Consider the following 26,492-nt stretch of genomic DNA (forward strand, 5'->3'; position numbering starts at 1 on the left):
CTTTTGGGGCACAATCAGAAATCTGGCTAGCCGAATTATTTTGTCATGATTTAAGAGCGTTTGCTGGTTTGGCCTTTAAAGGGAATGAAACTTACTTTTCTTGGGGCCGTGAGTTCTAAATCTTACCTATCTAGTGTGTAGAACAATTCAATTACGTTTTATAATTTAAATAGACAACTGCATTTTCTTGATGCTACCTCTCGACATTTCTCACCAACATAGAGCAAATTCTTCAACGCTGGAGGCCAAATGTAATGCATGCCACAAGGCAGAGAAGTATATCTAACATGCCTCTTCTTTGCAGATCAATGACATCAACGTGTTGAGCATGTCTACACTCTGAATGACTTCAGAGCTGCTTCCTGCACCTCCACGTAGAGACTGTTGCAATGCCTAGATAAGGGACTCCCCAAAGCTGTAATAATATTTGTAAATGATTGGTCACCTGGTTTGACCTAATTCTGTGATTAATTTCCCTGCCAGCTTATCACACTGTTTTGACAGCGTGGGAATTTCTGTGTAGGTCAGGGGTAGGCAACCTTGGCTCTTTTATGACTCGTGGACTTCAACTCCCAGAATTCCTGAGCCAGCCATGCTGAGGGGAAAGAGAGAGGTTTCCAAGCTGAGCCATGCTGGCTCAGGAATTCTGGGAGTTGAAGTCCACGAGTCATGAGGGGGCCATAGTTCCCCCATGCTGGCTCAGGAATTCTGGGAGTTGAAGTCCGCAAGTCATGAAGGGGCCACAGTTCCCCCATGCTGGCTCAGGAATTCTGGGAGCTGAAGTCCACCAGTCATAAAAGAGCCAAGGTTGCCTACCCCTGAGCTAGTACAATCATTTGCTTAGTGGCCGTTTGAACTTACAATGGCTCTAAAGAAAAGTGACGTGTGACCGTTTTTCACACTTAACAACCATCGCTGCATCCCCATGGTCACAGGATCAAAATCCAGATGCTTGGCAACTGGCTCATATTGATGATGATGATTGAGTGTCCCGGGATCATGTGATTCCCCCTTTGCAGCCTTCTGACAAGCAAAGTCAATGGGGAAGCCAGATCCATGTTTCTAAGTTAAGAACTGCAGTGATTCACTTCACAAATGTGACAAGAAAGGTCATAAAATGAGGCAAAACTCATTTAACAACTTTTTTTTGCTTAGCAACATAAATTTTGGGCTAAATTGTGCTCGTAAGTCGAGTGATTAATGTATATGTAAAAATGTAAAATAGCCTCCATATCTCTTTAGCAGAACACGTCTACTTTGCCAGAATCCATTTCAGTTAACTTTATTTCCTAGTGACTGTATTAGCTTGTCTCTCACCTGTTTTATTCATTTTAATGTCTATGGAGATTCTCAGTCAATCCAGGTCATGGTTGTCCCAAAGGTGCTTTTTTCAGGAGGCAACTGGATTTTCCTGTTTTTCTTTGAAGACCTTTCGCTTCTCATCCCAAAAGCTTCTTCAGCTCTGGCTGGATGGTGGGGAATGGAAGGATTTATATTCCTGGCAGACGATGGGGAATGGAAGGATGGGGAAACAGCTGTCTGCAAGGAGTATAAATCCTTCCCTTCTCCACCATGCAGCCAGAGCTGAAGAAGCTTCTTGGATGAGAAGCGAAACATCTTCAAAGAAAAACAAGAAAGTCCAGTTGCCTCCTGAAAAAGCATCTTCTGGATATTCATTTTAATGGTGACAGAACTCATTTAGGTTAGAGCTTAAAAGTACCTTTCGGAATACTTGAGGATGCTCAACATACTACGTGGACTTTTTTTAAAAATTACATGTATGTGCCTGTCAGTGAAAGATAGCTACAAGACTGCTAAAAAAAAACCACCCTGGTTAATTTGCAGCAAACAAGTTACAACACCCCATTCCTGTAGACTTGTTCAACAAGAGTTGCACTGATATTGCCGGCAAAGGCTGGCTTATAAGGCCATTTCCATACGTGCAGCAGATGAGTCTCGATCGTCTGTGTAATTAATTACAGGCCACTGATATTCTTTAATTACCACGGCTGAACCTTGCAACCTGCTCAGTGGCCCAAATCTTTTCTTGTCCCTTCCAGAGTCAGTTGACTCCAGTCTTTGAACACCCCATGTTCCTTTTCTCCACCCTCTGCCACGCAAAATAGTTTGCGCGATGGCCACACCCTATCAAAACAGTGACGGTAGCCATCCACCCTCATTTCATCTTCATGGGCGTGGCATCATGAAATATTGCTGATTATGCTCTCAAAGCAACACGGGTGATGTTTCATCCTGGCTGAATAGCCGTATCCCTTGTTTCATCTGGCATAGTCATTTACCCAACGTCGTAACAATAATAATAATAATAGTAATAGTAGTAGTAGTAGTAGTAATAATAATAATAATAATAGTAATAGTAATAGTAATAGTAATAGTAATAATAATAAAGTTGGAAGGGGCCTTGGAGGTCATGTAGTCCAACCCCCTGCTCAGGCAGGAAAACCTATACCATCTCAGACAAATGGCTGTCCAGTCTCTTCTTAAAAACCTCCAGTGTTGGAGCATTCACCGCTTCTGGAGGCAGGTTGTTCCACTGGTTAATTGTTCTTACTGTCAGGAAGTTTCTCCTTAGTTCTAGGTTGCTTCTCTCTTTGGTTAGTTTCCATCCGTTTCTTCTTGTCCTGCCTTCAGGCGCTTTGGAGAATAGCTTGACTCCCTCTTCTTTGGGGCAGCCCCTGAAATACTGGAACATGGCTATCATGTCCCCCCTCGTCCTTCTCTTCATTAGACTAGACATCCCCAATTCCAGCAGCCTTTCCTTATATGTTTTAGCCTCCAGTCCCCTAATCATCTTTGTTGCTCTTTGCACTCTTTCTAGAGCCTCAACATCTTTTTTACATCATGGTGACCAAAACTGGATGCAGTATTCCAAGTGTGGCCTTACCAAGGCATTGTAAACTGGTATTAACATTTCACGTGATCTTGATTCTCTCTCTCTGTTAATGCAGCCTAGCACTGTGTTGGCCTTTTTGGCAGCTGCAGCACACGGCTGGCTCATATTTAAGTGATTGTCCACTAGGACTCCGAGGTTCCTCTAACGTTGCAAAGGTTTCAAAATAGAAAAGGTCTTCCTTCATGCATTCCTTGGGGTTTAGATGCCATTACAGGTAGTCCTTGACTTACGACTTGAGCTCTCAAGTTGCCCTCCAGTTTGTAAAAACGCATCTGAAATTAACAATTGACTCTGCCATCCAATCTCTGTGCTACAGTTTGACAGTTTCTTGGGTTAACCCTTTTCTTTCTCTCTCCTAAAGGTGCAGATAATGGTGGGACATCATCTAGCAACGCCTCAGGAATCCCATCCAGCACCCCAGCCGGCAATTCAAAATCCGGTTCAAGGAACCTAAGCTCCTCAACCGGAGAAAAGGAGGAAGGCAAGAAAGTGAGGCGACAGTGGGAATCCTGGAGCACGGAGGACAAGAATACCTTCTTTGAGGGGCTGTATGAGGTGGGTGCTTTAAAAAGCTTGGGAACCGCCAGGTCCTCTTCCAAAGGCTCCGTGTTATCCGTAGCAGAACATCCAGATTCAGCCAGAGTTTCATTCCCTACAGCAGGGGTGTCAAACTCAATTTCACTGAGGGCCACATCAGCATTGCGGTTGCCCTGCAGGGGGCTGGGTGGGTGTGGCCAGAGTGGGTGCAGCCTACTGGGTGGGCGTGGATGGGGTGGGTGTGGCCTACTGGGTGGGCGTGGCCAGTTCTACATCATTCGCGTCAAAGGTGCCTGTGGGGGCCTGGGCAGGAGTGGGACAGATCTGAGGGTCTCTGGCAGAAGGGGGTGGGACCGGAGCAAGCGCCAAGGCATGGTCCATTTCTTCATTCCTCACAAAGGGTGACACCGCCCCAGCATGCACCCAGGGGGCGCGGCCGACACAGCAGGGGCTGGTTCCTCGCTGTTTCCAGACGGCCTTGTAGAGCTAAGACTGAATGCATTTCAGCATAGATGGCCACCACAAAATTGTACATTGGCTCCCAGCCAGCCTGGGCCAGGGCCAAGGCAGCGGGGGCCGTTCCCTCACTGTTTCCAGGATGGCTTCACGGGCCACATGAAACCACTTCACGGGCCGCATCCGGCCCCCGGGCCTTGTGTTTGACATGTCTGCCCTACAGCATTAACCTTGTGAACTCTCAAGCTTCCTCCTTCCGTTATATATTCAATATGGACAGTGTTTAATATTCATTTGCTACGTATATGTAGGGCTGTGGGTCTGTACATATGTTGTACATAGTATGTTTAGGTGTGTGTCGTGTATGTGTTTCACTTTGAGAGCAGGCAACTAAATTTCATTTTTGATGTGTGCCGTTGTGCCCACAGTAAAAAAAAATGACAATAAAGGTTACCTTATCTCTTATCTTATCAAAGATACATGCGCAGCCTTTAAGGCGAACTTTAAAAGGCGTCGAATATTTTGTTGGCTGGCATGAGAAGTGGGCAGATCGCACAGGTAGTCCTTCACAACTTAACAACCACCATCGAGACCGGAATTTCTCTTGCTGTGCAAGGCGGTTGTTAAATGAAGTTGTGCCGAATTTTGCAACCTTTTTTTCCCCAGCAAATCACTGCAGTTGTTAAGTGAATCACGCAATTGCTAAGTAAACACGGTTGTCCGTGTGAAAATTGACCAGAAGTCACTTTTTTCAGCACCATCGTAACTTTGAACGGTTGCTAAGCAAATGGTTGTAAGTCAAGGACTACCTGCATGCCCTATTGATGTATCTAAGCCAGGGGTAGGCCACCTTGGCTCTTTTATGACTCGTGGACTTCAACTCCCAGAATTCCTGAGCCAGCATGGCTCAGCTTGGAAACCTCTCCCTTTCCCCTCAGCATGGCTGGCTCAGGAATTCTGGGAGTTGAAGTCCACGAGTCATAAAAGAGCCCAGGTTGCCTACCCCTGATCTAAGCAGTCTGAAATACATAGGTTATCCCAGCATTTTGAGAATATTATTTTGAATGAATTGCGATTTACCAGTCGTGTTTCACCCATGTTTCAGTTGCATTGTCTGGGTTCCCAGGAATTATAGTATGAAGAAATTCACCAGAATTTTATCTGTTTAATCCTACTGATTGTAAGAATAATGGATTTCTACCCGTGTCTTTTGTAGGATTCTGAATGCTAGCATTCGTACAGAAAACCTATTTTCTGTAACCATGCTGGAATAAATAAATGTCAAATTCTAGAGACCTGTGCTGCCTTTTGACATGTCTGCAGAAAATCACATGTCAAACTGGTGGTGTCATGTGGAAACGCCCGTTTCCCCAAAACCCACAAACACTTGACCCAACTCTGGAAGGTGTGTGTCATGTGCTTATTCCTGCTGCCCCCTCTTCTCATGTCGTAATGTTTGCCGTTTTTTTTTCAGCATGGCAAAGACTTTGAGGCGATCCAAAACAATATTGCCCTGAAGTACAAGAAGAAAAGCAAGCCAGCAAGCATGGTGAAGAACAAGGAGCAGGTCCGGCACTTCTATTATCGCACTTGGCACAAGATTTCCAAATACATTGACTTTGATAATGGTGAGCACACCCTGAAAGGTTTTGGTTGGCTTCTATGAACGATGCAACAAGCTAGCATAGTTTATCTTTGGATGGACAGCTGGTAGATAGGGGGTAGGAGGGAATGTTTAGGATTTGCCCAGAGCACATTCTTGTTCAGACGAAGCAGACCTCCACCCCATCAGTGATTGAAATAGAGCAGTGATGGCGAACCTATGGCATGGGTGCCAGAGGCAGCACTCGGAGCCCTCTCTGTGGGCACACATGCCGTTGCCCCAGCCTTGCCTCCGCCCGTGACCCCCTCCTCACCAGCAACCCCCTGGAGGAGAGTCACCCCCGAGCGTGGCCCACGCAGAGCAACTCAGCCAAGGACATGGCAGCCAGGCAATATAGACAAGACTCTGCCCTCACGCCCCAACGCGCACAGTTGATGCTGTGGGGCGCGGGCAGAGGGCGTGGCCGCCATGGCGCTGCTGGGCTGCCTGGGCGATCTGCGGTGGGCCCTGGAGGTGGTGAGTGGCCCTGCGGGGTGGGGCAGGGGGTGGAGTGGGGCAGGGGTGGGGCCAGTTTTTGGGCACTCCGTCTCTAAAAGGTTCACCATCACTGTAAAATAAAATCTAGCACTCGCCTTATGACCACAATTGAGCCCAAAATTTCTGTTGCTAAGCGAGATAGTTGTTAAATGAGTTTTTGCCCCATTTTACGACTTTTCTTGCCAGAGTTGTTAAGCAAATTGCTGCAGTTCTTAAGTTAGTAACATAGTTGTTCAGTGAATTAGGCTTCCCCATTGACTTCACTTGTCAGACATGATCCTGGGTCACTGCAGCCGTCATAAATATGAGCCAGTTGCCAAGCATTTGAATTTTGAACGTGCTGCAGCAGTCATAAGTGTGAATAACAGTCCTGAGTCACTTTCAGTGTCGTCGTAACTTCAAACGGTCACTAAACGAACAGCCTAGCATTTTTTTATATCTTGGAAAAATCAGAATATTGCAAAAAGATAAATGTGGGAGTAGGTGTCGGTGTCCTCCTAAAACCAGCTGTAAAATGTATCCCTTTTTCAGAGAGTAAAATTACATGAATTGCAGGGATCCTGTAATGTTGAAATAAATCTCAGTATTTGCCTGATAGATCCTTAAATAAGAGGATGCCGAATCTCTTAGTTTAATCAAATCCCATGCAAGTTTGTGGTATGTCCTTTTCTTTGAACACCTGTGTTTTTCTTTCTTTTGCAGTGTTTTCTCAAGGGCTGAAAAAGTCCTCCCTTGAGCTTTATGGCTTAATTTGTTATGGGGAGCTCAGAAAGAAGATTGGGGGCTGTGAGTATTCTGTTTTTTCCGATGTCATGAAATGAGAAAGTATGGGGCTTGCCTTTTAGCTTCCGGGGGGGAAAAACCGTTTCCAAACCGTTTTGCCAGATGTTTCTAGTTTTCCCCTTTTACAGTATTTTGCAAAATAGCTCTGCCGTGTGCCTCTCTCTGGCTTTGTGTGGGAGAGATTTCCAAGCATGATCTGTAGTTTTTGCTCTTTCACGCAGAGTAGAAGGAAGCAGAAAACACGCAAGGAAGCATCTGTTATTTGGGGGTGTAATTTCACATACCATGAGAAATCCTTGCCTAGCAGAAGGGTAAGAACGACACAGGATGACTTCTGCAGAATTGAATACAGAGATCATATCTGACTACAGATTTAGAATGAAAACTAAAATGCATTCTGAGCAACTTTTTTTTTAAATCAATATATCTCATCTAAAGTGACCATAAAATTCTTATTAAATTTTTGCTTTCTCAGTTGAACACGTTCCTTCTCCTCTTCCATTCATCATCATAGTTCTTCTTGGGATATGCAGCTTTGTACAAGTAGTTCAGAGAGAGAGAGAAGTGCATTTCATACTTAAAAAAAAATAATATAGATTTGTGATTTGAGGAATTTGAGTTACATACAATTAAATGGTGTATGCTTGATGCCTAAAATTCATTTTGTAGAACAACATGAAGAAACTTGCTCTGTTGAGGTTTAATTAAAATGATATTCCCCCCCCAGGAATGACAGTTTTGTAGTTAATTATTTTCTGCTGCCATGTTTTGTTTTTGATATTCTGCCCATCACTCAAATTTGTTCATGTTCTTTAAAGGTATGGATGACAAAAACGCAGCTAAACTCAATGAGCTTATCCAGGCTGGGTGAGTAATATTTTTAAAAGGTGATTACTGCCTTTTACATCTTTCATTCTTTCACGTTGCAAATGCTCAGAACAGATATTTTGTTTTAACTTGTACTCTTGTCAAGTGACAGATGGAATGATTTCAGTATATTGTGCACATTGTAAGCTGCCCCAAAATCTCTTGAAGTGGGGTAACTAACATTAATCTAAATAATAAAGGCATTAATGTTAGCATCAAGAATGACCAAATACTTGCTTGAGGTTTTCAATGAGAAAATGGTCCTGCTTTTGATTTGGATCCTATAAAGACAAATACTACTGGAAGAGAGTAGATTGTGCCCATCACAAAAAAAATGTACTTTCCTGGGGGTTAAGGCACTAGGGTAGAAAGCAAGCGACTCTGAGTTCTAGTCCTGCCTTAGCCATGAAAGCCAGCTGGGTGACTTTGGGCCAATTACCAGGAGCCTGGGAGTTCTAGTCCCACCTTAGCCATGAAAGCCAGCTGGTGACTTTGGGCCAGTCACCAGGAGACGGTAAGTTCTAGTCCTGCCTTAGGCATGAAAGCCAGCTGGGTGACTTTGGGCCAATCACCAGGAGCCTGGGAGTTCTAGTCCCACCTTAGCCATGAAAACCAGTGGGTATCTTTGGGCAGTTGCTCTCTTTCAGCCCACCCCACCCCAGAGGCTCGTCGTTGTGGGGAGAATAGGAGAAGGGTGTGTTTGGATATGTTCTCCCCCTCCTCCCCCTTGAGTTATTTGCAAAAATAACAAAGACGGGATATAAATAACCAAATCAAATCTTCAAGCATCTAACCCCTTTTTAATCATTCTTTTCAGAGCCACAACGGTTCGCTACAAAGGCAGGAACCTTCGTATCAAGGCACCCATGTGCAGGGCTCTGAAGAAGCTCTGTGATCCAGACGGTATGTCGGGAATTCTGGGCAGGAGAGCTGCTTGACACAGCTGGCAGGGGTGAAGATCCCGTGTGCCCCCGGCCCGTGTCACGCTCACTGTTAAAGGCAGAGGCTGGGATGTAGCATGTACCAAAGAGATATTTGATACGTGAACTGGACAATCACCTGTCTGAAATGGTATAGGTTCTCCTGCTTGAGCAGGGGGCTGGACTAGAAGACCTCCAAGGTCCCTTCCAGATTCTATTCTATTCTATTCCCAATGTTCTGTTCTATTCTATTCTATTCTATTCTATTCTATTCTATTCTATTCTATTCTATTCTATTCTATGTTTTATTCTATTTCATATTCTATTCTATTCTATTCCCAATATTCTATTCTATTCTATTCCATTCCATTCCATATTCTATTCTATTCTATTCTATTCTATTCTATTCTATTCTATTCTATTCTATTCTATTCTATTCTATTCTATGTTCTATTCTATTTCATATTCTGTTCTATTCCCAATATTCTATTCCATTCCATTCCATATTCTATTCTGTTCTGTTCTGTTCTATTATGTTCTATTATGTTCTATTCTATTTCATATTCTATTCTATTCTATTCCCAATATTCTATTCTATTCCATTCCATATTCTATTCTGTTCTGTTCTGTTCTATTATGTTCTATTATGTTCTATTATGTTCTATTCTATTCTATTCTATTCTATTCTTCTTTGTTCTTAAGTCAGTGGGGTAGCCAGATTCACTTAACAATCCTGTAGCTAACTCCACAATTGCAGTGATTCACTTAACAAATGTGGCGAGAAAGGTCGTCAAATGAGGCAAAACCCGTTTAACGACTGTCTTGCTTAGCAACAGAAATTTTGGGTGTAAGTTGAGGATTCCTGACAGTTAGAACAATCAATCAGTGGAACAACTTTTGCCTCCGGAAGCGGTGAATGCGCCAACACCGGAAGTCTTTAAGAAGAGACTGGACGGCCATTTGTCTGAAAGGGTATAGGGTTTCCTGCCTGAGCAGGGGGTTGGACTAGATGACCTCCAAGATGACTAGATGACCTTCCAATTTTATTATTGTTGTTATTGTCGTTGTTGTTATTATTATTATTATTATCATCATCATCATCATCATCTGTGCATTGTTTTCTTGATATGTGATTTCCTTGAGCATTTTGCTTAACCGGCCTCTCAGGTTTAGTATTTCCTGCATGTCTTCTGCTGTGTCCTATAGGTATAAGCGACGAGGAAGATCAGAAGCCTGTGCGTCTTCCTCTGAAGGTTCCTGTGGAACTGCAGCCACGGAATAACCACGCGTGGGCCCGGGTGCAGAGTCTGGCCCAGAACCCACGTCTCAGGTACTTTAAAGGCCGGCTATGGGAGATGAACGGGTGGAATCTGGAGCCCTGGAATCGGATCCAAAGCATCAAGCAAAATAAGTGGCTGACTCGGTTTGAGCTGAGAATTTTTAGAATGTGGTTGGCACGTTCTGCAAAGGATCTGAGCCATTAAAAACAAGATTTGTAGGTTTTTTTTTTCCTTTCCTGTTAAAATACATCGGTGTTTAAGATCTCATATCCTGTGCTATTATTTCTGTGTCTTTCTCCGGTGTAGTAAAAATGGGAGTAATAGAATCCTAGGTTGGGTTAGAGGTAGAGACTGGGAAGGCCGACGTTCGTTTTCCTCAGCTTATCTAATGACATTGTTCCTTCGCTAACGTTTCCCTCATTTGCTGATCCTTTCGTTCTTTCTCCCGTGACTTGGCAGAATGATCGTGGAGCTGCATCGGAAGGTATCCAGCCTCATTGAGTTCCTGAAACAAAAATGGGCTCTCCACGAAGTGCGTATCGTATCCTTTCTCTTAATGCAGAAGTCAGTGGCATGGAATATAGTCTGGATTCCCAAGGGGGGGGAGGGAGGGAGGGGCTGCATTCTGGAGGAGCCAGGAACACTGCAGTTAGATAGTTCGTGTGGGAGAAATGGGGTGAAGACAGCTCCTCCCTAATAGTTGCCAGAGTACATGTTTAATAATGCAAATAGTTTTAGCTTGGCGAGATTTTTTGTCTATAGTTGAGGAACAATAAAGGAAACCGCTCAGAAGAACCTCAACGTGTTTTGCTTGGGTTTTGGAGCCTGATTTAGTGACTTCCTTGTTCCAAGAGTTGGCGTTTTTAACATTGCAGGTAGTCCTCGGCTTACAACCCCAATGGAGCCAAAAATTTCTGTCCCTAAGTGAGTGGTTAAGTGAATTTTGCCTCATTTTACGACCTTGACACAGGTGCTAAATGAATCAGCGCAATTGTTAAGTTAGTAACGCGGTTGTGAAGTGGATCTGGCTTCCGCATTGACTTTGCTTGTCAGAAGGCCGCAAAAGGGGATCACGTGACCCCGGGCCACCCACAACCGTCATAAGTACATGCCAGTTGCCAAGCCCCCGAATTTTGATCACCTGACCGCGGAGATGCTGCAACGGCCGTAAGTGTGAAAAACGGTCCTAGTTCGCTTCCTTCAGTGCTGTTGTACCTTTGAACGGTCACTGAATGAGCTGCGGTAAATTGAGGACTGCCTGTACTAATGTTCATTAAGCCGTCTCTTCCTTAGGACAAGAGTTCCTTTTCCAGCTTTTTTTTTTTACCTTTGCAGTCTTATTAGTAGCCCTCCTCCTCTTCGGGGTAATCCAGCAGGGTGCCACCGACTTGTTTGGGGTTTCCGGGGAAATATTTACAGGTCCGGCCTGCCCTTTTTGCTTTTCCACCCCTGTCTTCCTAAACCTCCTGCACGCAGAGGAAAACACTAGCCGAGAGGCAGCTGCAGGATTGTAGAGAGGCCGAAACCAGCAGCAGCAGCAGCTGTTCCGAAGACCAAACGATGCTTCACCTTTTCCCGGGGGAAAACTGTACGCTGACACCCCTGCCTGGGGTTGCCCGCGTGGTACACTCCAAAGCTTTCTGCACAGTGCATTGGCAGGAATCGGGCCGGTGCAAGCAGAGTACCAAGGACGTCCACCTCTTGCCCCCTGCCCAAATCCTAGGCATCCAGAGCGGTCAGGGGACAGCCAGAGGGCAGGTGAAATACTCACGGGGGGCAGAAAGTAAAGGCGGAGCCAAGCCCGACACGGCCGCGGAAGTGAGCAGAACTCCTCAGCTGACCCTGGATCCCGTTGCAAACCCGGAAGATTGCTCCCCCGAAGCTGGGCTTGCCGAAGCAGCCTTCTCGGACCTCAGTGTCGTCAGCCATCTCAGCAAGCCAGGTGCCGGGCTTCAGGGCCCGAGTGGGAGCTTGGAGAAGTCCATCCCGGCGGCCGAGAGCAGAAAGGCGGCGCCCATCGTTGCCTTGCCCGCCGCGGTGGACGCCGGCAGCGCCAAGTGCAATTGTGGCGATCTCCCGCCGGACCTGGAAGAGCTCTCCCTGCTCGATCCGTTCCCTCGTTACATGAAGTCCTGCCACGATCTGATTGTCCCTGAGAAGTGTCTTTGCGCGGAGAAGCTGGATAGAAAAGAGCTTGCCTTGCCGGAACGTTCTCCCGCCGGCGGGGCTTTGCCTGGCGCCGCAGAGACCGGCAGTCCCACACCGTTGGCGAGTGGCAGTCTGGAATTGCCCAGCGGTGGTCCCTCCGCTTCTGAAACTCAGGCTTTCCACTGCTCCGGACCTCAAGCCGAACCGTGTGTTAAGGAGCCCCCTGATGCGGTCACGGAGGACACTCAGGAGAAGCTCAACACCTCACTGCCACCGCCTCCGCCACCGCCAGCGCCTCCAGCTCAGGGACAGATGGTCACAAAGTCTGTCAAGGACGACCCCGGCCGCCTCGCGCAGCAAGTGCGAGAGAAGGGATGGAGCCTGCGGACGTCTGACAGCCTTACCTTGGCTGAAATCTACCTCATGATGGGCAAGCCGAACAAACTGCAGTTAGAATACGATTGGCTGACGGTCTTGGGGCAGGAAACCCAAGATGCCGGGGAGCAGGTCGCTGAACCGAAATGTGTCCCTCCATCGGCCACTTTTCATAAACAGAAACTCCTCAATTGCCTCCTGAAACTCATCTCGACCGAAGTGAACCCCAAACCGGTAAGTATCCGTTGGACTCAAGACCCCAGATTGGACCAAATTGTCACCTCTTAAGTCGTCATAGCCAATTCCTGCGAAGTAAGTTGGATCGAAGGTCCTCCATCTTTCCCACTTATCCAGATGTGGCCTTTAAATCTTTTGCAGCTGGCTTGCAGCTTCCCTTCTCTGCTTGCCTCTCGCCTATGAAATGATGACTTAAGGAAATAGGCTTATTTTGGTATAATTTGGATCTTCTTTTTAAGATTATTTGCGATGGTGGTTAACGTTGTTCATTGCAAAAAAGGCAAAATAGGGAGAATTTTCATCGTTTCTTAGTTAGACATAATCCTCACTTAACGACAGCAATTCTGTTGCTAAGCAGTGCAATAGCTAAGCCAAAATTTACATGACCACGTCAGGCCCACCTCATTCCCACTTCTGCGATTTCACTTCATATGTATCCAATCCAAAATTACGATTTTAAGAGGTCAATTTTAGATATGTAGATATGTGTGCAATAACCAGAACTGATTATAATGGGATTCATACATGTATAAATATAATGATCAGTTTTAGGTGGGTGCACCGAAGTTTTATGAGGCTTTACTGGTTTCTAGGCTAGTCTTTAAAAGCTTTTCAAAATGATGCAGCACTTGACTTAAAGCAAATATTTATGGACCCCTGGGCTAGATAATTAGTGAATTCACCACTATCCTGCCCCAGGATAGTTAGATAAGATAACCTTTATTGTCATTTTTTACTGTGGGCACACTGGCACACATTAAAAATGAAATTCTGTTGCCTGCTCTCAAAAGTGTACAGTACATAACGCACATATAAACATGCTATATACAACGTACGTATATACCTACACCCTTACATATGTTGTTGTTAGTTGCAAAGTCGTGTCCGACCCATCGCGACCCCATGGACAATGTTCCTCCAGGCCTTCCTGTCCTCTACCATCTTCTGGAGTCCATTGAAGCTCACGCCTACTGCTTCAGTGACTCCATCCAGCCACCTCCTTCTCTGTCATCCCATTCTTCTATTGCCCTCCATCTTTCCCAGCATCAGGCTCTTCTCCAGTGAGTCCTTCCTTCTCATTAGCTGGCCAAAGTACTTGAGTTTCAACTTCAGGATCTGGCCTTCTAAATATTAAGAGAAAGAGGAAGCTTGAGAGTTCACAAGGTTAATACTGTATGGAACAAAACTGTGACTGCATCTGGATGTTGTTACCCAGAGGGTAACAAGGAAAACAGGTCGTGTAGAGGATGTGTGGTGTTCTAGCCAATCTTGCGGATCCTGCTCAAGCATCACTTATAATGTTTTTATATGCTTATATGCTGTTCTGAATGTAATTTGGATGTTCTGAATGTTCTTCTGTAGCTCTGAATGTTCTTTGGAATATCTGTTCTTTAACATTAGATCAGGGGTCCCCAACCCCCGGTCTGTGGACCGGTACCGGGCCGCGGCATGCCAGCATCCGGTCCGCACAGACAAGCAAAGCCCCATCCGTGAGATGCAGGCAGCACACAAAACGACGCACCTTCCGGTCCGTAGAAAAACCTCTCTCTACGTAACCGGTCCCTGGTGCCCAAAAGGTTGGGGACCTCTGCATTAGATGATGATGATGATGATTTGAAGCATCCTGCAATTGAGACTTCACTGCTTCCTTTCCAGATCCCCGAAATGAATTCCGTTGCGACATCCCCTATCAAGCCCATTCAAGAGGAACATGCTTTGACCCCTCCCGGGAAGGTGATTGCCATTAGCACCAGGAGCCCAGGCTGTGCTCGCAACCAGACTGCGCTTCACAAGAAGACCTTTCCCCCCAATGCCACTTCCAACTCCTCAGGTGAGTCAGTCATATAGAAAAACCTGTCCACCCTGTGCAGGGTCCACATAGACATGCCCCTCCCCTCTAAATCCTGTGCCTAGGTCAGGGGTAGGCAACCGTGGCTCTTTTATGACTGGTGGACTTCACCTCCCAGAATTCCTGAGCCAGCCATGCTGAGGGGAAAGGGAGAGGTTTCCAAGCTGAGCCATGCTGGCTCAGGAATTCTGGGAGTTGAAGTCCACGAGTCATAAAAGAGCCAAGGTTGCCTACCCCTGTCCTAGGAAGTCTCCAGATTTGGGGATTTCCCGAATTCATTACTCAGTTGGGCAAGATGGTCCAAGAGCCGTTTCCAAGTTCGAGTTTGAGAATATTGTTCGGTCGTTTGGCATTGGACAGCTTGTACAGAGCTACGGATTTGTCAGTCTCCGAGACCAGTACTGAAGAAGCTTTGTTGGGATGAGAAACGAAACGCTTTCAAAGGAAAAAAAAAACCAAGAAAATCCACCTTGGAAAAGCACTTTTGGGGGTCTCCTAGAGCAGTGTTTCTCGACTGTGGCAAGTTGAAGATGTGTGGACTTCAACTTCCAGCGTTCTCCAGCCAGCATGGCTGGCTGGAGAATTCTGGGAGTTGAAGTCCACACATCTTCAACTTGCCAAGGTTTGAGAAACAGTGTCCTAGGAAGGTTGCGCTCGTGATTCTTTTCCCTTTTTTCTTGTGATGCAATGCACACCTTCCTGCAGATCCATACAGGTTCATGGAAGCACTTCCAAGGCTTTTCCTAATAGAAGTTGTCAGGATCATGATTTAAAGGCTAACCAGCTGATGTAATGTAAGGTGGGTGATGCCATGATCGGAATGACTCAGCAGTGTCTGTGTCTCTTTAAGAGCCTGAGTATAAAAGGGAAGGCTTTTGCTGAAGTGTCTCTCTCACCCATTTACTGCTGTAACTGCTGTGTTGTTGGATCTTGCTGAATTACCACATGTGTGTACATCGTTCCTGGTGTATGATATTGTAGATAGTGTAAGATAAACCACCATTTAATATAGACCACTGTTTACTGTATTTACTCCTGGGTTATCTCAGCACAATTGAGACTCTGCACGCTCTGACAGAAGTCCTCTCGGCCTGCCCTTCTCTGTCAATCAATACTTGTGTCATTATCCTTTCCTGCCAGGTTTCCGAAATCCTTCTAAACCCCTCTTGGTGGCTAGTTCTTCAAATTCCAGCAACCCTGATGCAGACGGCGGCCTCTTCGCCATTCCCACAACCCTCCCGCCAAACAGCAGGCACGGGAAGCTTTTCTTACAAAACAAAGAAGCAGACCTGAGCTTCCGCCAGCGCTTGGACACCATCAGCGTGAGTCTCTGCGGCTTTTAAAATGTGTAAATGGAACGTTAAGAGAAAAAAACCCAACCCAGCCTTCTTTGTAGTGGTAACGTTAAGCAACTCTCAGTTCCAGGTGCCACTCTTGGTCACGCTGTTAAGATTTCGTGGCATTTTGTATTATTTATATGCTCTGGGTTGCAGCTGTGTTGTTGGGAATGCGATGGAAAAAAAAAAATCTCGGGTTACCCAAAGTTTAGAAAAGAATGAAGGCGGAATTTCAGCCAGTAGGGAATCAAATTGCCTGCTTCTTCCTCTACTGTTGCTTTCCTGCTTTCTCCATTATCAAAACATATTTTAAAGTCCTTCCTCTCACGTTCCAGGCAGAACCGAACAATCTGAAATCAAGTTTGTTGGTTTGTTTATTAAATGTGTTTGCCGCCCATCTGCCTGAGGGCTACTTTCTACGTTCAGGTGGGAAGAGCCTGCCACTTTTTCCAAATTTCTGATTCTGGTTGTCTTGCAGCCGACTATTACTCTGCTGTCTCTGCTACCAAATTAAGTGGACATGTTTCATATTCCCTTATATAAATTATGTGGAGCCTTAGAGTCTTTGCCACAAGAGACACTAAATCAGGGCTCTGAAAAAGATCCTATTAACCTAGTTCAGGGCTCTTCAAAGTTGGCCCTTTTATGACTTGTGGACTTCAACTCCCAGAATTCCTCAGCCAGGCACGCGTGCCTGGCTGAGGAATTCTGGGAGTTGAAGTCCACAAGTCATAAAAGGGCCAGGTTTGAAGAGCCCCTGTATTAAGAATATCAGAATGCTGTATCACGAACTACTGTTTCTCTTTAGATGCAATCAGATTTTTTCTTGCCAAAGCCAAGAAAACTACGCAGCAGACACCTACGGAAGCCGCTAGTTGTGCAGGTAAGAGAGAACCGCTAATTGAAATACATTCGTCACTCGATTGACAAATGGATTCATTTGGCATATTTGAGGGGTTATTGTTACTTTGGGGAGGGTTATTGTTTCTCCCCATCCATTTGGACAGAGGTAATTGGTTCTTCCTGCTTCCTGGTTCTCTGCTTTCTCTTGAGCAGTTAACAAGGCCTGTCAGCATGAGGGAGAAGCAGATTGCATATCATTTCAGTTTTAGGCTACGAAAAAGCAGCCAAAGGTGCATCTCTTTGTAAGGTGGAATGGATCAGACTTGAATACACATTTAGAATTCTTTTTAAGGTGCAGAAATTCGATTCTCAAATTGTATCCTAAGAGGGATCTTTGGTTTTTTACCACGCTCTGTTAAACAGATGGACAGTTTTGGGCCAGATGATCTGACCTTCCTGGGAGGAGAAGGAATAGGAGAAAGAGTAATTTTTGTACAGGTCTTAGTTCCTGTTTATTGCCAGCATATGGCCTTCAACACATAAAACCTAGAAGAATATAACTCTACACATCAAATCAAACTTCTCCAACCCTTAAATTAACTGAATGCAATCAGTTATTAGCAAAAGGTCCAGGTGTTCATAACTATACAGGTAGTCCTTAAAATTGAGCCCAACATTTCCGTCGTTAAGTAAGGCAGTTGTTAGGTGGGTTTTGCCCACATTTTACGGCCTTTTTTTGCCACAGCCGTAAAGCGAGTCACGGCAGTGATTAAGTTAGTGACACGGTTGTTAAAAGATTCTGGCTTCCCCTCCATTGACTTTGCTTGTCAGAAACCGGCTGGGAAGGTTCCCAATGGTGATCACGTGACCCTGGCACGGTGCAACTGTCCTGTCACATGACCATAGGGATGCCGCAGTGGACATAAGTGTGAAACCTGGTCATAAGTCCCCCCCCCCTTTTTTTTAGTGCCATTGTAACATTGAGCGTTCACTAAGGAAATGGCTGTAAGTTGAGGCCTGCCTGTATTGTTACGGAGAATGTATTTGGAGATTGTCCGTATGATGATTAAACATGGACCAGGGATACAATATAAATACTACTCTGTTTGTTTGTTTTTTTAAGTTCTCTTGCTTTCTTCTTGCAGAGGACCCTGCTTCCTAGACCATCTGAAAGCCCTTCGCAGCATGTTTGCTCCTTTTCCATCTTATCTAACTCCTCCGTAACAGGTGAGCCTCTCGGCGCTGTGTATAATCTGAGCAATATATTTAGACTGAGCTGGGGAAGGCTCCTATCTCCTGTTCTTTGACTGGAGGGGATTAAGAATTGTGGCCCTTTCTGTCTGTGGACTCGTCACGGAGCACTTAACAATTCTCACTAGCTGCTTTTCCAACAGCAAGCCTTTATTTTGATGGTTTATGTCAGAGGTCTCCAACCTTGGTAACTTTAAGACTTGTGGACTTCAACTCCTAGAATTCCTCAGCCACACAGGGATGGCTGAGGAATTCTGGGAGTTGAAGTCCCTAAGTCTTAAAGTTGCCAAGATTGAGGACCTCTGGTTTATGTGACATCCTCCAAGGAGGTAAAACACGAGCCTTTGGGTAGAATCCTACGGACATTGATGGGGGAGCATGCCTCTGAGAAATCTGGGGGTCCTGGCATCCTACTAAACTGCCACGATAACCCCTAGTGCAGGGGTAGGCAACCGTGGCTCTTTTATGACGCGTGGACTTCAACTCCCAGAATTCCTGAGCCAGCATGGGGGAACTATGGCCCCCTCATGACTTGTGGACTTCAACTCCCAGAATTCCTGAGCCAGCATGGCTCAGCTTGGAAACCTCTCCCTTTCCTCTCAGCAGGGCTGGCTCAGGAATTCTGGGAGTTGAAGTCCACGAGTCATAAAAGAGCCAAGGTTGCCTACCCCTGGTCTGGGACATTGCAGCCGTCATAAATACGAGTCAGTGGCCAAGCATCTGAACTAGTGAGAGCCGAGAAAAGATTTTCAGCACAGTCAATAGATGCTCAAGGGTTTCCTGCTTGAGCAGGAGGTTGGACTAGAAGACCTCCAAGGTCCCTCCCAACACTATTATTCTATGTTTGCCACAGCCCTATGCTACCCATTAATTCTACTGGGAGTATCTAAAGCTTTTCTCTTCCGTTTTCTTCCTGTGAGAAAGACTCAGAACTGGGTGCCAAGTGGGATATAACTCCCAAGTGACTTTAAAAAAAAAAAGGAAATTTGGTGTGCTTTGAAACATTCCTGCTGTTTTTGATTGTTTCTTCTTCAGGAAGGGGATCTTTCCGGCCAATCCAGTCTTCGCTGACGAAAGCTGCCGTGTCACGTCCCATTGTTCCCAAGATCCTTCCAGTTCAAGCCACCAGTCGTCTGTCTAGTAAGTCTTCTTTTCCAAAGAAAGTCCAGGCACAGGTAAGGTTAGGTCTCCATGAATTCGGAGAGCGAAGTGGACATCGCCAACAAATTCGTAGTGCATCAGTATGCTTAGGAGGGCGCTGACTTTTCAGGTCTACCTTAGCTAAGCGTCCCGGTAAAATACATGGAAAAATCCCATGGGGGGGAAGCAAGCAGGGTGGGAAAATCCACTTAGGGTTAGGTCTCCATGAATTCAGAGAGAGAAGTGGACATCGCCAAAGAATTCGTAGCGCATGGAGCCTGCCTTATCCCAGATCTTAGTAGTTCTGAAGTAACTGTTTTTATCTTCCACCCGTGATTAGTTTTTAAAGTGCTCGTTATGTTTGCCCGGGTCTCTAAATCCTTTTGACAAAGATCCTATTAGCCTAGTTCAGGGGTCTTCCAACTTGGCCCTTTTATGACTCGTGGGCTTCAACTCCCAGAATTCCTCAGCCAGGCGTGCCTGGCATGCCTGGCTGAGGAATTCTGGGAGTTGAAGTCCACGAGTCATAAAAGGGCCAAGTTGGAAGACCCCTGAACTAGTTAATAATTCAGGTGATAGCAGGACAATGGAGATAAAGGTTTTAAGTACGGTTGAGATAATGAAGCAATGGGAAAAAAAATCTTAGCTTTTGAGATAGAGGTAATCTTTATTTAGTGATTGTTTCATATAGCGACTGTTTGAATTACCGTGATGGTGAAAAAGCGACTTTGCGACCGGTCCTCGCATTTACATCCTTCACAGGTCTATAAGCAAAGGAAAGCCGAGATAAGATCATAAGCACAACAGTCATGGTTTCCCTTAGTGACCTCTTTAATGATTGAGTTGCCGCTCTTAGTTAAACGAGGACTGCCTATACTGAATCGATGAAATGTGTAAATACAAGAAGGTGCTATTAAAATAAAGTGTTTTCCTGCTGGTGGCAGATGTAAGCTTGCAAGAACCTCAGGTTTTAAGAGTTCTGCCTTCAGGAAAATGCCCTTCCTTATGTTTGCTGTTATTTGTCCAAAGGTGCGATTGATTTGGCGGCTAAATCAGCCGGTATTATCCCTGGCAGTCCTTTGCCGCTTCTGGGGACCGAAGGCTTGCCAAACGTTTCCCCGCTCTCACCAGAGGCAGTATCCACCGTGGTTGGAGGTCAAGATTCCACAGTGGCACATCAGAATGGAGGCTCTGTAGCAACAGTGGCGGTCAGTTTTCAGCTTTACTATAATCTCCTCCTCCTCCTCCTTCTTCTTCTCCTCCTCCTCCTCCTCCTCCCCTCCTCCTCCTCCTCTTCTTCTTCTCCTCTTCCTCCCCTCCTCTTCCTCCCCTCCTCCTCCTCCCCTTCTCCTCCTCCTCCTCTTCTTCTCCTTCTCCTCCTTCTTTTCTCCTCCTCTTCCTCCTTCTCCTCCTCCTCTCTCCTCTCTTCTTTTTCTCCTTCTCCTTCTTCTTCTTCTTCTTCTTCTTCTTCTTCTTCTTCTTCTTCTTCTTCTTCTTCCTCCTTTCTCCAGCTCATTCTATTACAGGGTTAGGCAGCTGTGGCAACATTACGACTTGTGGACTTCAGTTCCCAGAATTCCTGAGCCGGCCATTCTTGCCATTTCTTGCTGGCTCAGGAATTGTGGGAGTTGAAGTCCACAGGATGTAAAGTTGCCCATAGGTGCCCACCCGTTCTAATGGGATGTTGCTTTGGGCACAACGTGCACCAATTAGATGCTAGGCTTCAAAAACCAAGAAAGACACGTCGTGATTCTTACAACCAGATTTTTTTTATTGTTGTGGACTTATCAACAGAATCTTGCCAAGCCGAAGCAGACTACTACCTGCCCGAAGCATATATTCTGGGAACTAATGAGGAGGGGCTGTCTTCACTCTCTTTCTCTCACATAGGATATCTGGGCTGAGTTGCCTCTTATTCCTCTGGAATGCACCCCCTCCCTCCTGGAAATCCAGCCCTCTATATTCCATCCCACTAGACCAGGGGTAGGCAACCTTGGCTCTTTTATGACTCGCGGACTTCAACTCCCAGAATTCCTGAGCCAGCATGGCTCAGCTTGGAAACCTCTCCCTTTCCCCTCAGCATGGCTGGCTCAGGAATTCTGGGAGTTGAAGTCCACGAGTCATAAAAGAGCCAAGGTTGCCTACCCCTGCACTAGACTCCTCCAGACAGCCAAACACCCTTAAAAGTCTTACCCTGCCTTTACAACTCCAGCTTTCCCGAAATGGCCTCTCCACCCCAGTCCAGACTGACACCTCATCAACTATCTCAGATATTAAATGGTTCTGTTGTTCTACCTGGCAGGATAGTCGTTCCTGTCCTCTGTAACAGGAGAAGGGCTCCCAGGCCAGCTAGCCACGATAGATAATGGAGATGCTAGTTTGTTTTCCCTGAATTTCTGTTCTGTATCTTCCCTTTTTCTTTTCTTTTTTCACTATTTATTGGTTAGATTTATTTCACTTCTTTTCTTCGGAAATTCCTTGGCAGTAGCAAGGCAGGCGTGTTAATAAAGCATTAATGTTCCATAATTTCAGCGTCTCTCTTCCAGCCGTGTGGCTCAGGCAGTCTTTCTTGATTCCAGGGTTCAAGCCATGAATGTCGGGTTCCTTTCCTTGGTCTACCATCCCAGTCTGAGCAAGAAGCCATTCCTGATGGCTTCCAGGTAAAGTATATTTAATTAATAACTACGTACACTTCAGAACTTAATAGACACCGACGCTGTAGTTCTGATTAAGGAGGCTGTGTGCATAACCAGTACTTGCAGCCTAGTTTTAGACATAGTCGTTTTAGAATAGTCATTTTGGAAACTCTTTCATCCCTAAATAAAGAAGATTGGCAAGGCACTCGTCTGAATGTTGTGTGAACTTTTAAAGTCTGTTATTAGATACTTGAACTCCGCCCCCCAAAAAAAAATCTATGAACACATGGCACATGCTAGTTCCAGTAAACACTGATAACACTCATAGTTATAGAGAAGCAAGAATAAATCTTGCTAGATCAAAACGTGAGGCTCAGACAGTGGTGAAGTGCAAACAAAGTGGGGGAAAAAATATCATCTTGTGAAATTGCTGGTATCCTGTAGTCTAGGCTATTGTTTTTGCAATGTTTGCAACTTCCCAGAATGTGGACCAGGGTTGTAGAATTTCCCATCCAGCAGATCAGTGAAGTCCATAAATCTGAAAGGCACTCGTGTTTATCTTCTGTCGCTGAATAGTCCAGCATCTCACAGGGATCCCTTTCAGATTTGTGGGCTTCGTTGCCCTGAATTATCAGCAATAATTCTGTTGGGAGTCTATTGAAATAAATTGTTTCATTGGATAACATACATTAAACAAGACATTTGTATGAGCATAGCAGTGAGCTGGAATCTTGGGGGAATCCGATTTCAACCTTGCTAGATAACTGTTCTCCAGATCCCACCGTTAGGGAAAGCTGTCAGCTTGGTTATATGCCATCTGTAAAAGGAAAAATCATCAATTTCTCGGGAGCTGAAAGGAAGAACAGAGATGGGAGACTGTAAGCAAAACTTTCAATCACCGATTGAGACGATACTGAACTATAGATGGAAAGACTGGTTGCATCTAATGTAAGGAAGCTTTGTGTATTCAAGCACGGAAGTAGGGTTGCAACACCCTGACAAGGTTCCTGGTCTTCTGCACGGGCGTAACAGCTTTAGAAAAGGACATGTTGTTGACGTTACGGTTGTTTACGATTACCGTTTGCTTGCCACCCCAGGGAACACCGGTCCTTTCTCTGCCGGAGCTGCCTAAAACGTCGCTGAGGAATGGCCTTGCTCCCTCTTCTGAGACGTCCAGTACCCACCTGTCTCCTCCCAACGTCTCCGCTCTCCTGGACATATCACTTCCTGGACCCCCCGAGGATGTTTTGTCTCAGGGAGAACCGGCTACTCAAATCAGTGACTCCATCATCGAAATAGCAATTAGCTCAGGCCAATACGGTAAGGGAGAAAGAAGAGGAGTGAGTGAGTGAGATAGATGTCAAAGGTTGCTGTTCAAAAGATTGCCATAGGTCTGACTCATCAATGGGTTCTGTTTTTGTTTGACCTTGATAATGCTCAAATGGGTGAGTGTTTCTTGAAAACAAGAGTGGGGAGCTTGTGATTTTCCCCCCCAAAAAAAGGACGGCTGCATATTTTACATACTGCAGTAACATTTTCCATTTACAGGTGAGAGTGTTTCCCTGTCCCCAGCCAAGCTGAACGGCAGCGATAATTCCAAAAGTCTTCCGTCCCCATCCTGCAGCCCCCAGCAAAGCTGGATCGCCTCGCCCAGCCACGATCCACAGTGGTATCCCAATGACTCCACCGACTCTTCCCTCAGCAGCTTATTTTGTGAGTGCAGCCAAAAAGGCTCTTAACGGCCCGGTGTGTGTGTGTGTGTGTGTGTGTGTGTGTGTGTGTGATATGACCAGGTTTACCTCATTCTTTTGTCCCATAACCTCTCCGTTGTCAAAACCCAACTGAGAGATGTACATTGAGCAAGCAGGAGACCTAACCGTACGCCCTTTAAAAATCCGAGCATAGCTACAGCCCACTTAATCAGCAACATTTATTCCACCCTTATCCCATCTGGTCTGCTTCTTTTCCTTGGTCCACGAAAAATATCAATTTTTTCCATGACAAATAGCTCCCACAATCGGGACCAGAATTTCTGTTGCTAAGCAAAGGCGGTTGTTAATGTGAATCCCGGCAAATTTTTAACAACCGTTTTTGTCACCATTGCTCGGCGCATTGTTGCAGCGGTTAAGCGAATTGCGCCATTGTGCAACGAATCCAGCTTCCCCCCCCCAGTGACTTTGCTTGTCAGAGGTCAGCTAGGAAGGTCGTAGATGGCAATCACGTGACCCCCTCCCAAGGATGCTGCAACCCTTGTAACTACATGCCTGTAAATACATGCCTGTAAATTCAAGTGCCCGAATTTTGATCATGTGAGCATGGGGAACGCTGCAACAGTCATAGGTCTGAGGACTGCAGGTCTCTTTTTTCAGTGCCGTTATAACTTTTGAACGGTTGCTAAGTGAACGGTTATTAAGTCAAGACCACCTGTAGTGCTCTGGTCCCAGTTGGGAAAACAACCTGTTGTAACGGGCATCGGTTAAGTGCCACCTCTTGCCCAAAGAGTGGGCTTTTTTTCTGAGGACATCATTGGACTTTTCTACCTTGGACTGAGATCGCCGTCTTGACCTCTTCCTACCTCTGTTTTACAGCCAGTTTCCTTTCTCCGGAAAAGGGCCGGAAAATGCTGCCCACCTCAGTGGGCAATCCAAGCAGCAGCTCCTTGCTGGGACCCAGCCTGCTGGATGGGAATTCACGGGATTCTTTTGTCTCTCGGTCCATGGCTGATGTCGCTGAGGTACAATATGCTTTTTCTCGGAGATAGGGTGCAGAGCTTTGGGCTGGGGTGATGGCACAGAGAGAGAGAGAGAGAGTTTGGGATGCCAGTGAAGGTGCTGGCCTAGAAGGAAGGAGATCCTGAGTTTCAGGGCTGGCTTTGGCAGACAAGCTGGCTGGTTGACTTTGGGTCAGTCTCTCTTAGTCCAGTCTCTCTTGAGAAGGAAGGAAGGAAGGAAGGAAGGAAGGAAGGAAGGAAGGAAGGAAGGAAGGAAGGAAGGAAGGAAGGAAGGAGTGGAACAAACAAGGAAGCAAGGAATCTAGCAAAGGAAGGAAGGAAGGAGTGGAACAAACAAGAAAGCAAGGAATCTAGCAAAGGAAGGAAGGAGTGGAAAAAACAAGGAAGCAAGGAATATAGCGAAAAAAGGAAGGAGTGGAACAAGCAAGGAATCTAGAGAAGGAAGGAAGGAGTGGAACAAACAAGGAAGCAATGAATCTAATAGGAAGGAAGGAAGGAGTGGAACAAACAAGGAAGCAATGAATCTAGCGAAGGAAGCAAGGAAGGAAAGAGTGGAACAAGCAAGGAATCTAGCGAAGGAAGGAGTGGAAAAAACAAGGAAGCAAGGAATATAGCAAAAGAAGGAAGGAGTGGAACAAGCAAGGAATCTAGAGAAGGAAGGAAGGAGTGGAACAAGCAAGGAATCTAATAAGGAAGGAAGGAAGGAAGGAAGGAAGGAAGGAAGGAGTGGAACAAACAAGGAAGCAATGAATCTAGCGAAGGAAGGAAGGAGTGGAACAAGCAAGGAATCTAATGAAGGAAGGAAGGAGTGGAACAAACAAGGAATCTAGTGAAGGAAGCAAGGAAGGAAGGAAGAAAGGAGTGGAACAAGCAAGGAATCTAGCAAAGGAAGGAAGGAGTGGAACAAGGAAGGAAGGAAGGAAGGAAGGAGTGGAACAAACAAGGAATCTAGCGAAGGAAGGAAGGAATGGAACAAGCAAGGAAGCAAGGAATCTAGCGAAGGAAGGATGGAAGGAGTGGAACAAGCAAAGATAATATAGGATATTATTGCTTTGACACTAGCGAAGGAAGGAGTGGAACAAGCAAAGAATTTAGCGAAGGAAGGAAGTGGAACAAACAAGGAAGCAAGGAATCTAGCAAAGGAAGGAAGGAGACCTATATAGACAAACAAAGCCCACACATGTGGTATTTTGCATCACTACTCCACCCCTAGCCATCATTCCGCCCCCTCCCCCTGCAAATATCGTGCAGCTATTGGCTAGCAAAGTTGCACGCTGCACATCCTGATAACCAGCGTGCCTTTGACCGTATTCCAACCTCCGCTGAGCTCAAAGAGAAAGCCAGAAGACCAGGAAGCCAACGATCTCTTTTCTTCCCCTTCTCTTTGGTTGCAGGTGGTAGATTCCCAGCTGGCCTGCATGATGAACGAGAACAGCATAGATTACATATCTCGTTTCAACGACCTCGCCCAGGAGCTCGCGATCCCCGAGCCCCCCCGCCGAGAGATTCTCTTTGACGGAGGGAGTGGCGGTCCCCCCATGGGCGACCTCTCTCAGTGAACGCATCCCCACCAGCTGGCTGGTGGGCGCCGTTGAATTGGCCATACCGTGGAGGAATGACGTCATAGCTATGCAGCCGATTGGGTTTTTTTTTAATTATTATTATTATTATGGTTTTTTTGTTGTTGTCCTGGCGGGAGCATACCTGACATGAAGAGAGGAGCTTTTTTTTGTCTTCGACCTTCTACGGTTCCTGGAAAGTGCAATAGGCTGGGAACAAGGCACTGTGGAGCAGTATTATAGGAAGTGAGGTGTGTGTGTAAGCTGGTGACAAAGCCACAAAGTTTACAAGACGAGTTCCGGGTTTAAGGTCTGAGCAAGAAATCCTGAAAACTACACTCTTAGATAGAAAACCAAAACTGTTGTCGGGGTATCCACACATAAGCTGAAAGTTGGGGGTAAATAGTGGTATGTTTTTATTAAGTTTTCTGTTGTTGGTTTTTGTTTTTTAGAACTTCCTCTCCTGATCTGTCACGGTCGTCTTGGCAA

At 45.8% G+C, this 26,492-nt stretch overlaps 1 protein-coding gene across 1 annotated transcript in view; it reads left to right on the forward strand.

The window, feature by feature from the left end:
- CRAMP1 (cramped chromatin regulator homolog 1) overlaps positions 1-26,003 on the forward strand; it is a 32,175-nt gene extending 6,172 nt beyond the window's left edge. The window contains exons 2-20 of the mRNA XM_015821292.2: positions 3,282-3,469; positions 5,382-5,535; positions 6,750-6,833; positions 7,649-7,697; positions 8,515-8,600; positions 9,824-9,947; positions 10,357-10,438; positions 11,374-12,654; positions 14,314-14,488; positions 15,647-15,828; positions 16,652-16,726; positions 17,832-17,913; positions 18,973-19,077; positions 20,107-20,285; positions 21,657-21,737; positions 22,811-23,033; positions 23,262-23,426; positions 24,302-24,447; positions 25,839-26,003. Coding sequence (XP_015676778.1) covers positions 3,282-3,469; positions 5,382-5,535; positions 6,750-6,833; positions 7,649-7,697; positions 8,515-8,600; positions 9,824-9,947; positions 10,357-10,438; positions 11,374-12,654; positions 14,314-14,488; positions 15,647-15,828; positions 16,652-16,726; positions 17,832-17,913; positions 18,973-19,077; positions 20,107-20,285; positions 21,657-21,737; positions 22,811-23,033; positions 23,262-23,426; positions 24,302-24,447; positions 25,839-26,003 — 3,626 coding nt within the window. The remainder of the gene's footprint in view (positions 1-3,281; positions 3,470-5,381; positions 5,536-6,749; positions 6,834-7,648; positions 7,698-8,514; positions 8,601-9,823; positions 9,948-10,356; positions 10,439-11,373; positions 12,655-14,313; positions 14,489-15,646; positions 15,829-16,651; positions 16,727-17,831; positions 17,914-18,972; positions 19,078-20,106; positions 20,286-21,656; positions 21,738-22,810; positions 23,034-23,261; positions 23,427-24,301; positions 24,448-25,838) is intronic.
- Positions 26,004-26,492: the final 489 nt, after the last annotated feature.

The sequence above is a fragment of the Protobothrops mucrosquamatus genome, unplaced genomic scaffold, assembly GCF_001527695.2.
Source record: "Protobothrops mucrosquamatus isolate PMUCROS unplaced genomic scaffold, P.Mucros_1.0 scaffold1298, whole genome shotgun sequence".
Classification (NCBI taxonomy): Eukaryota; Metazoa; Chordata; class Lepidosauria; order Squamata; family Viperidae; genus Protobothrops; species Protobothrops mucrosquamatus.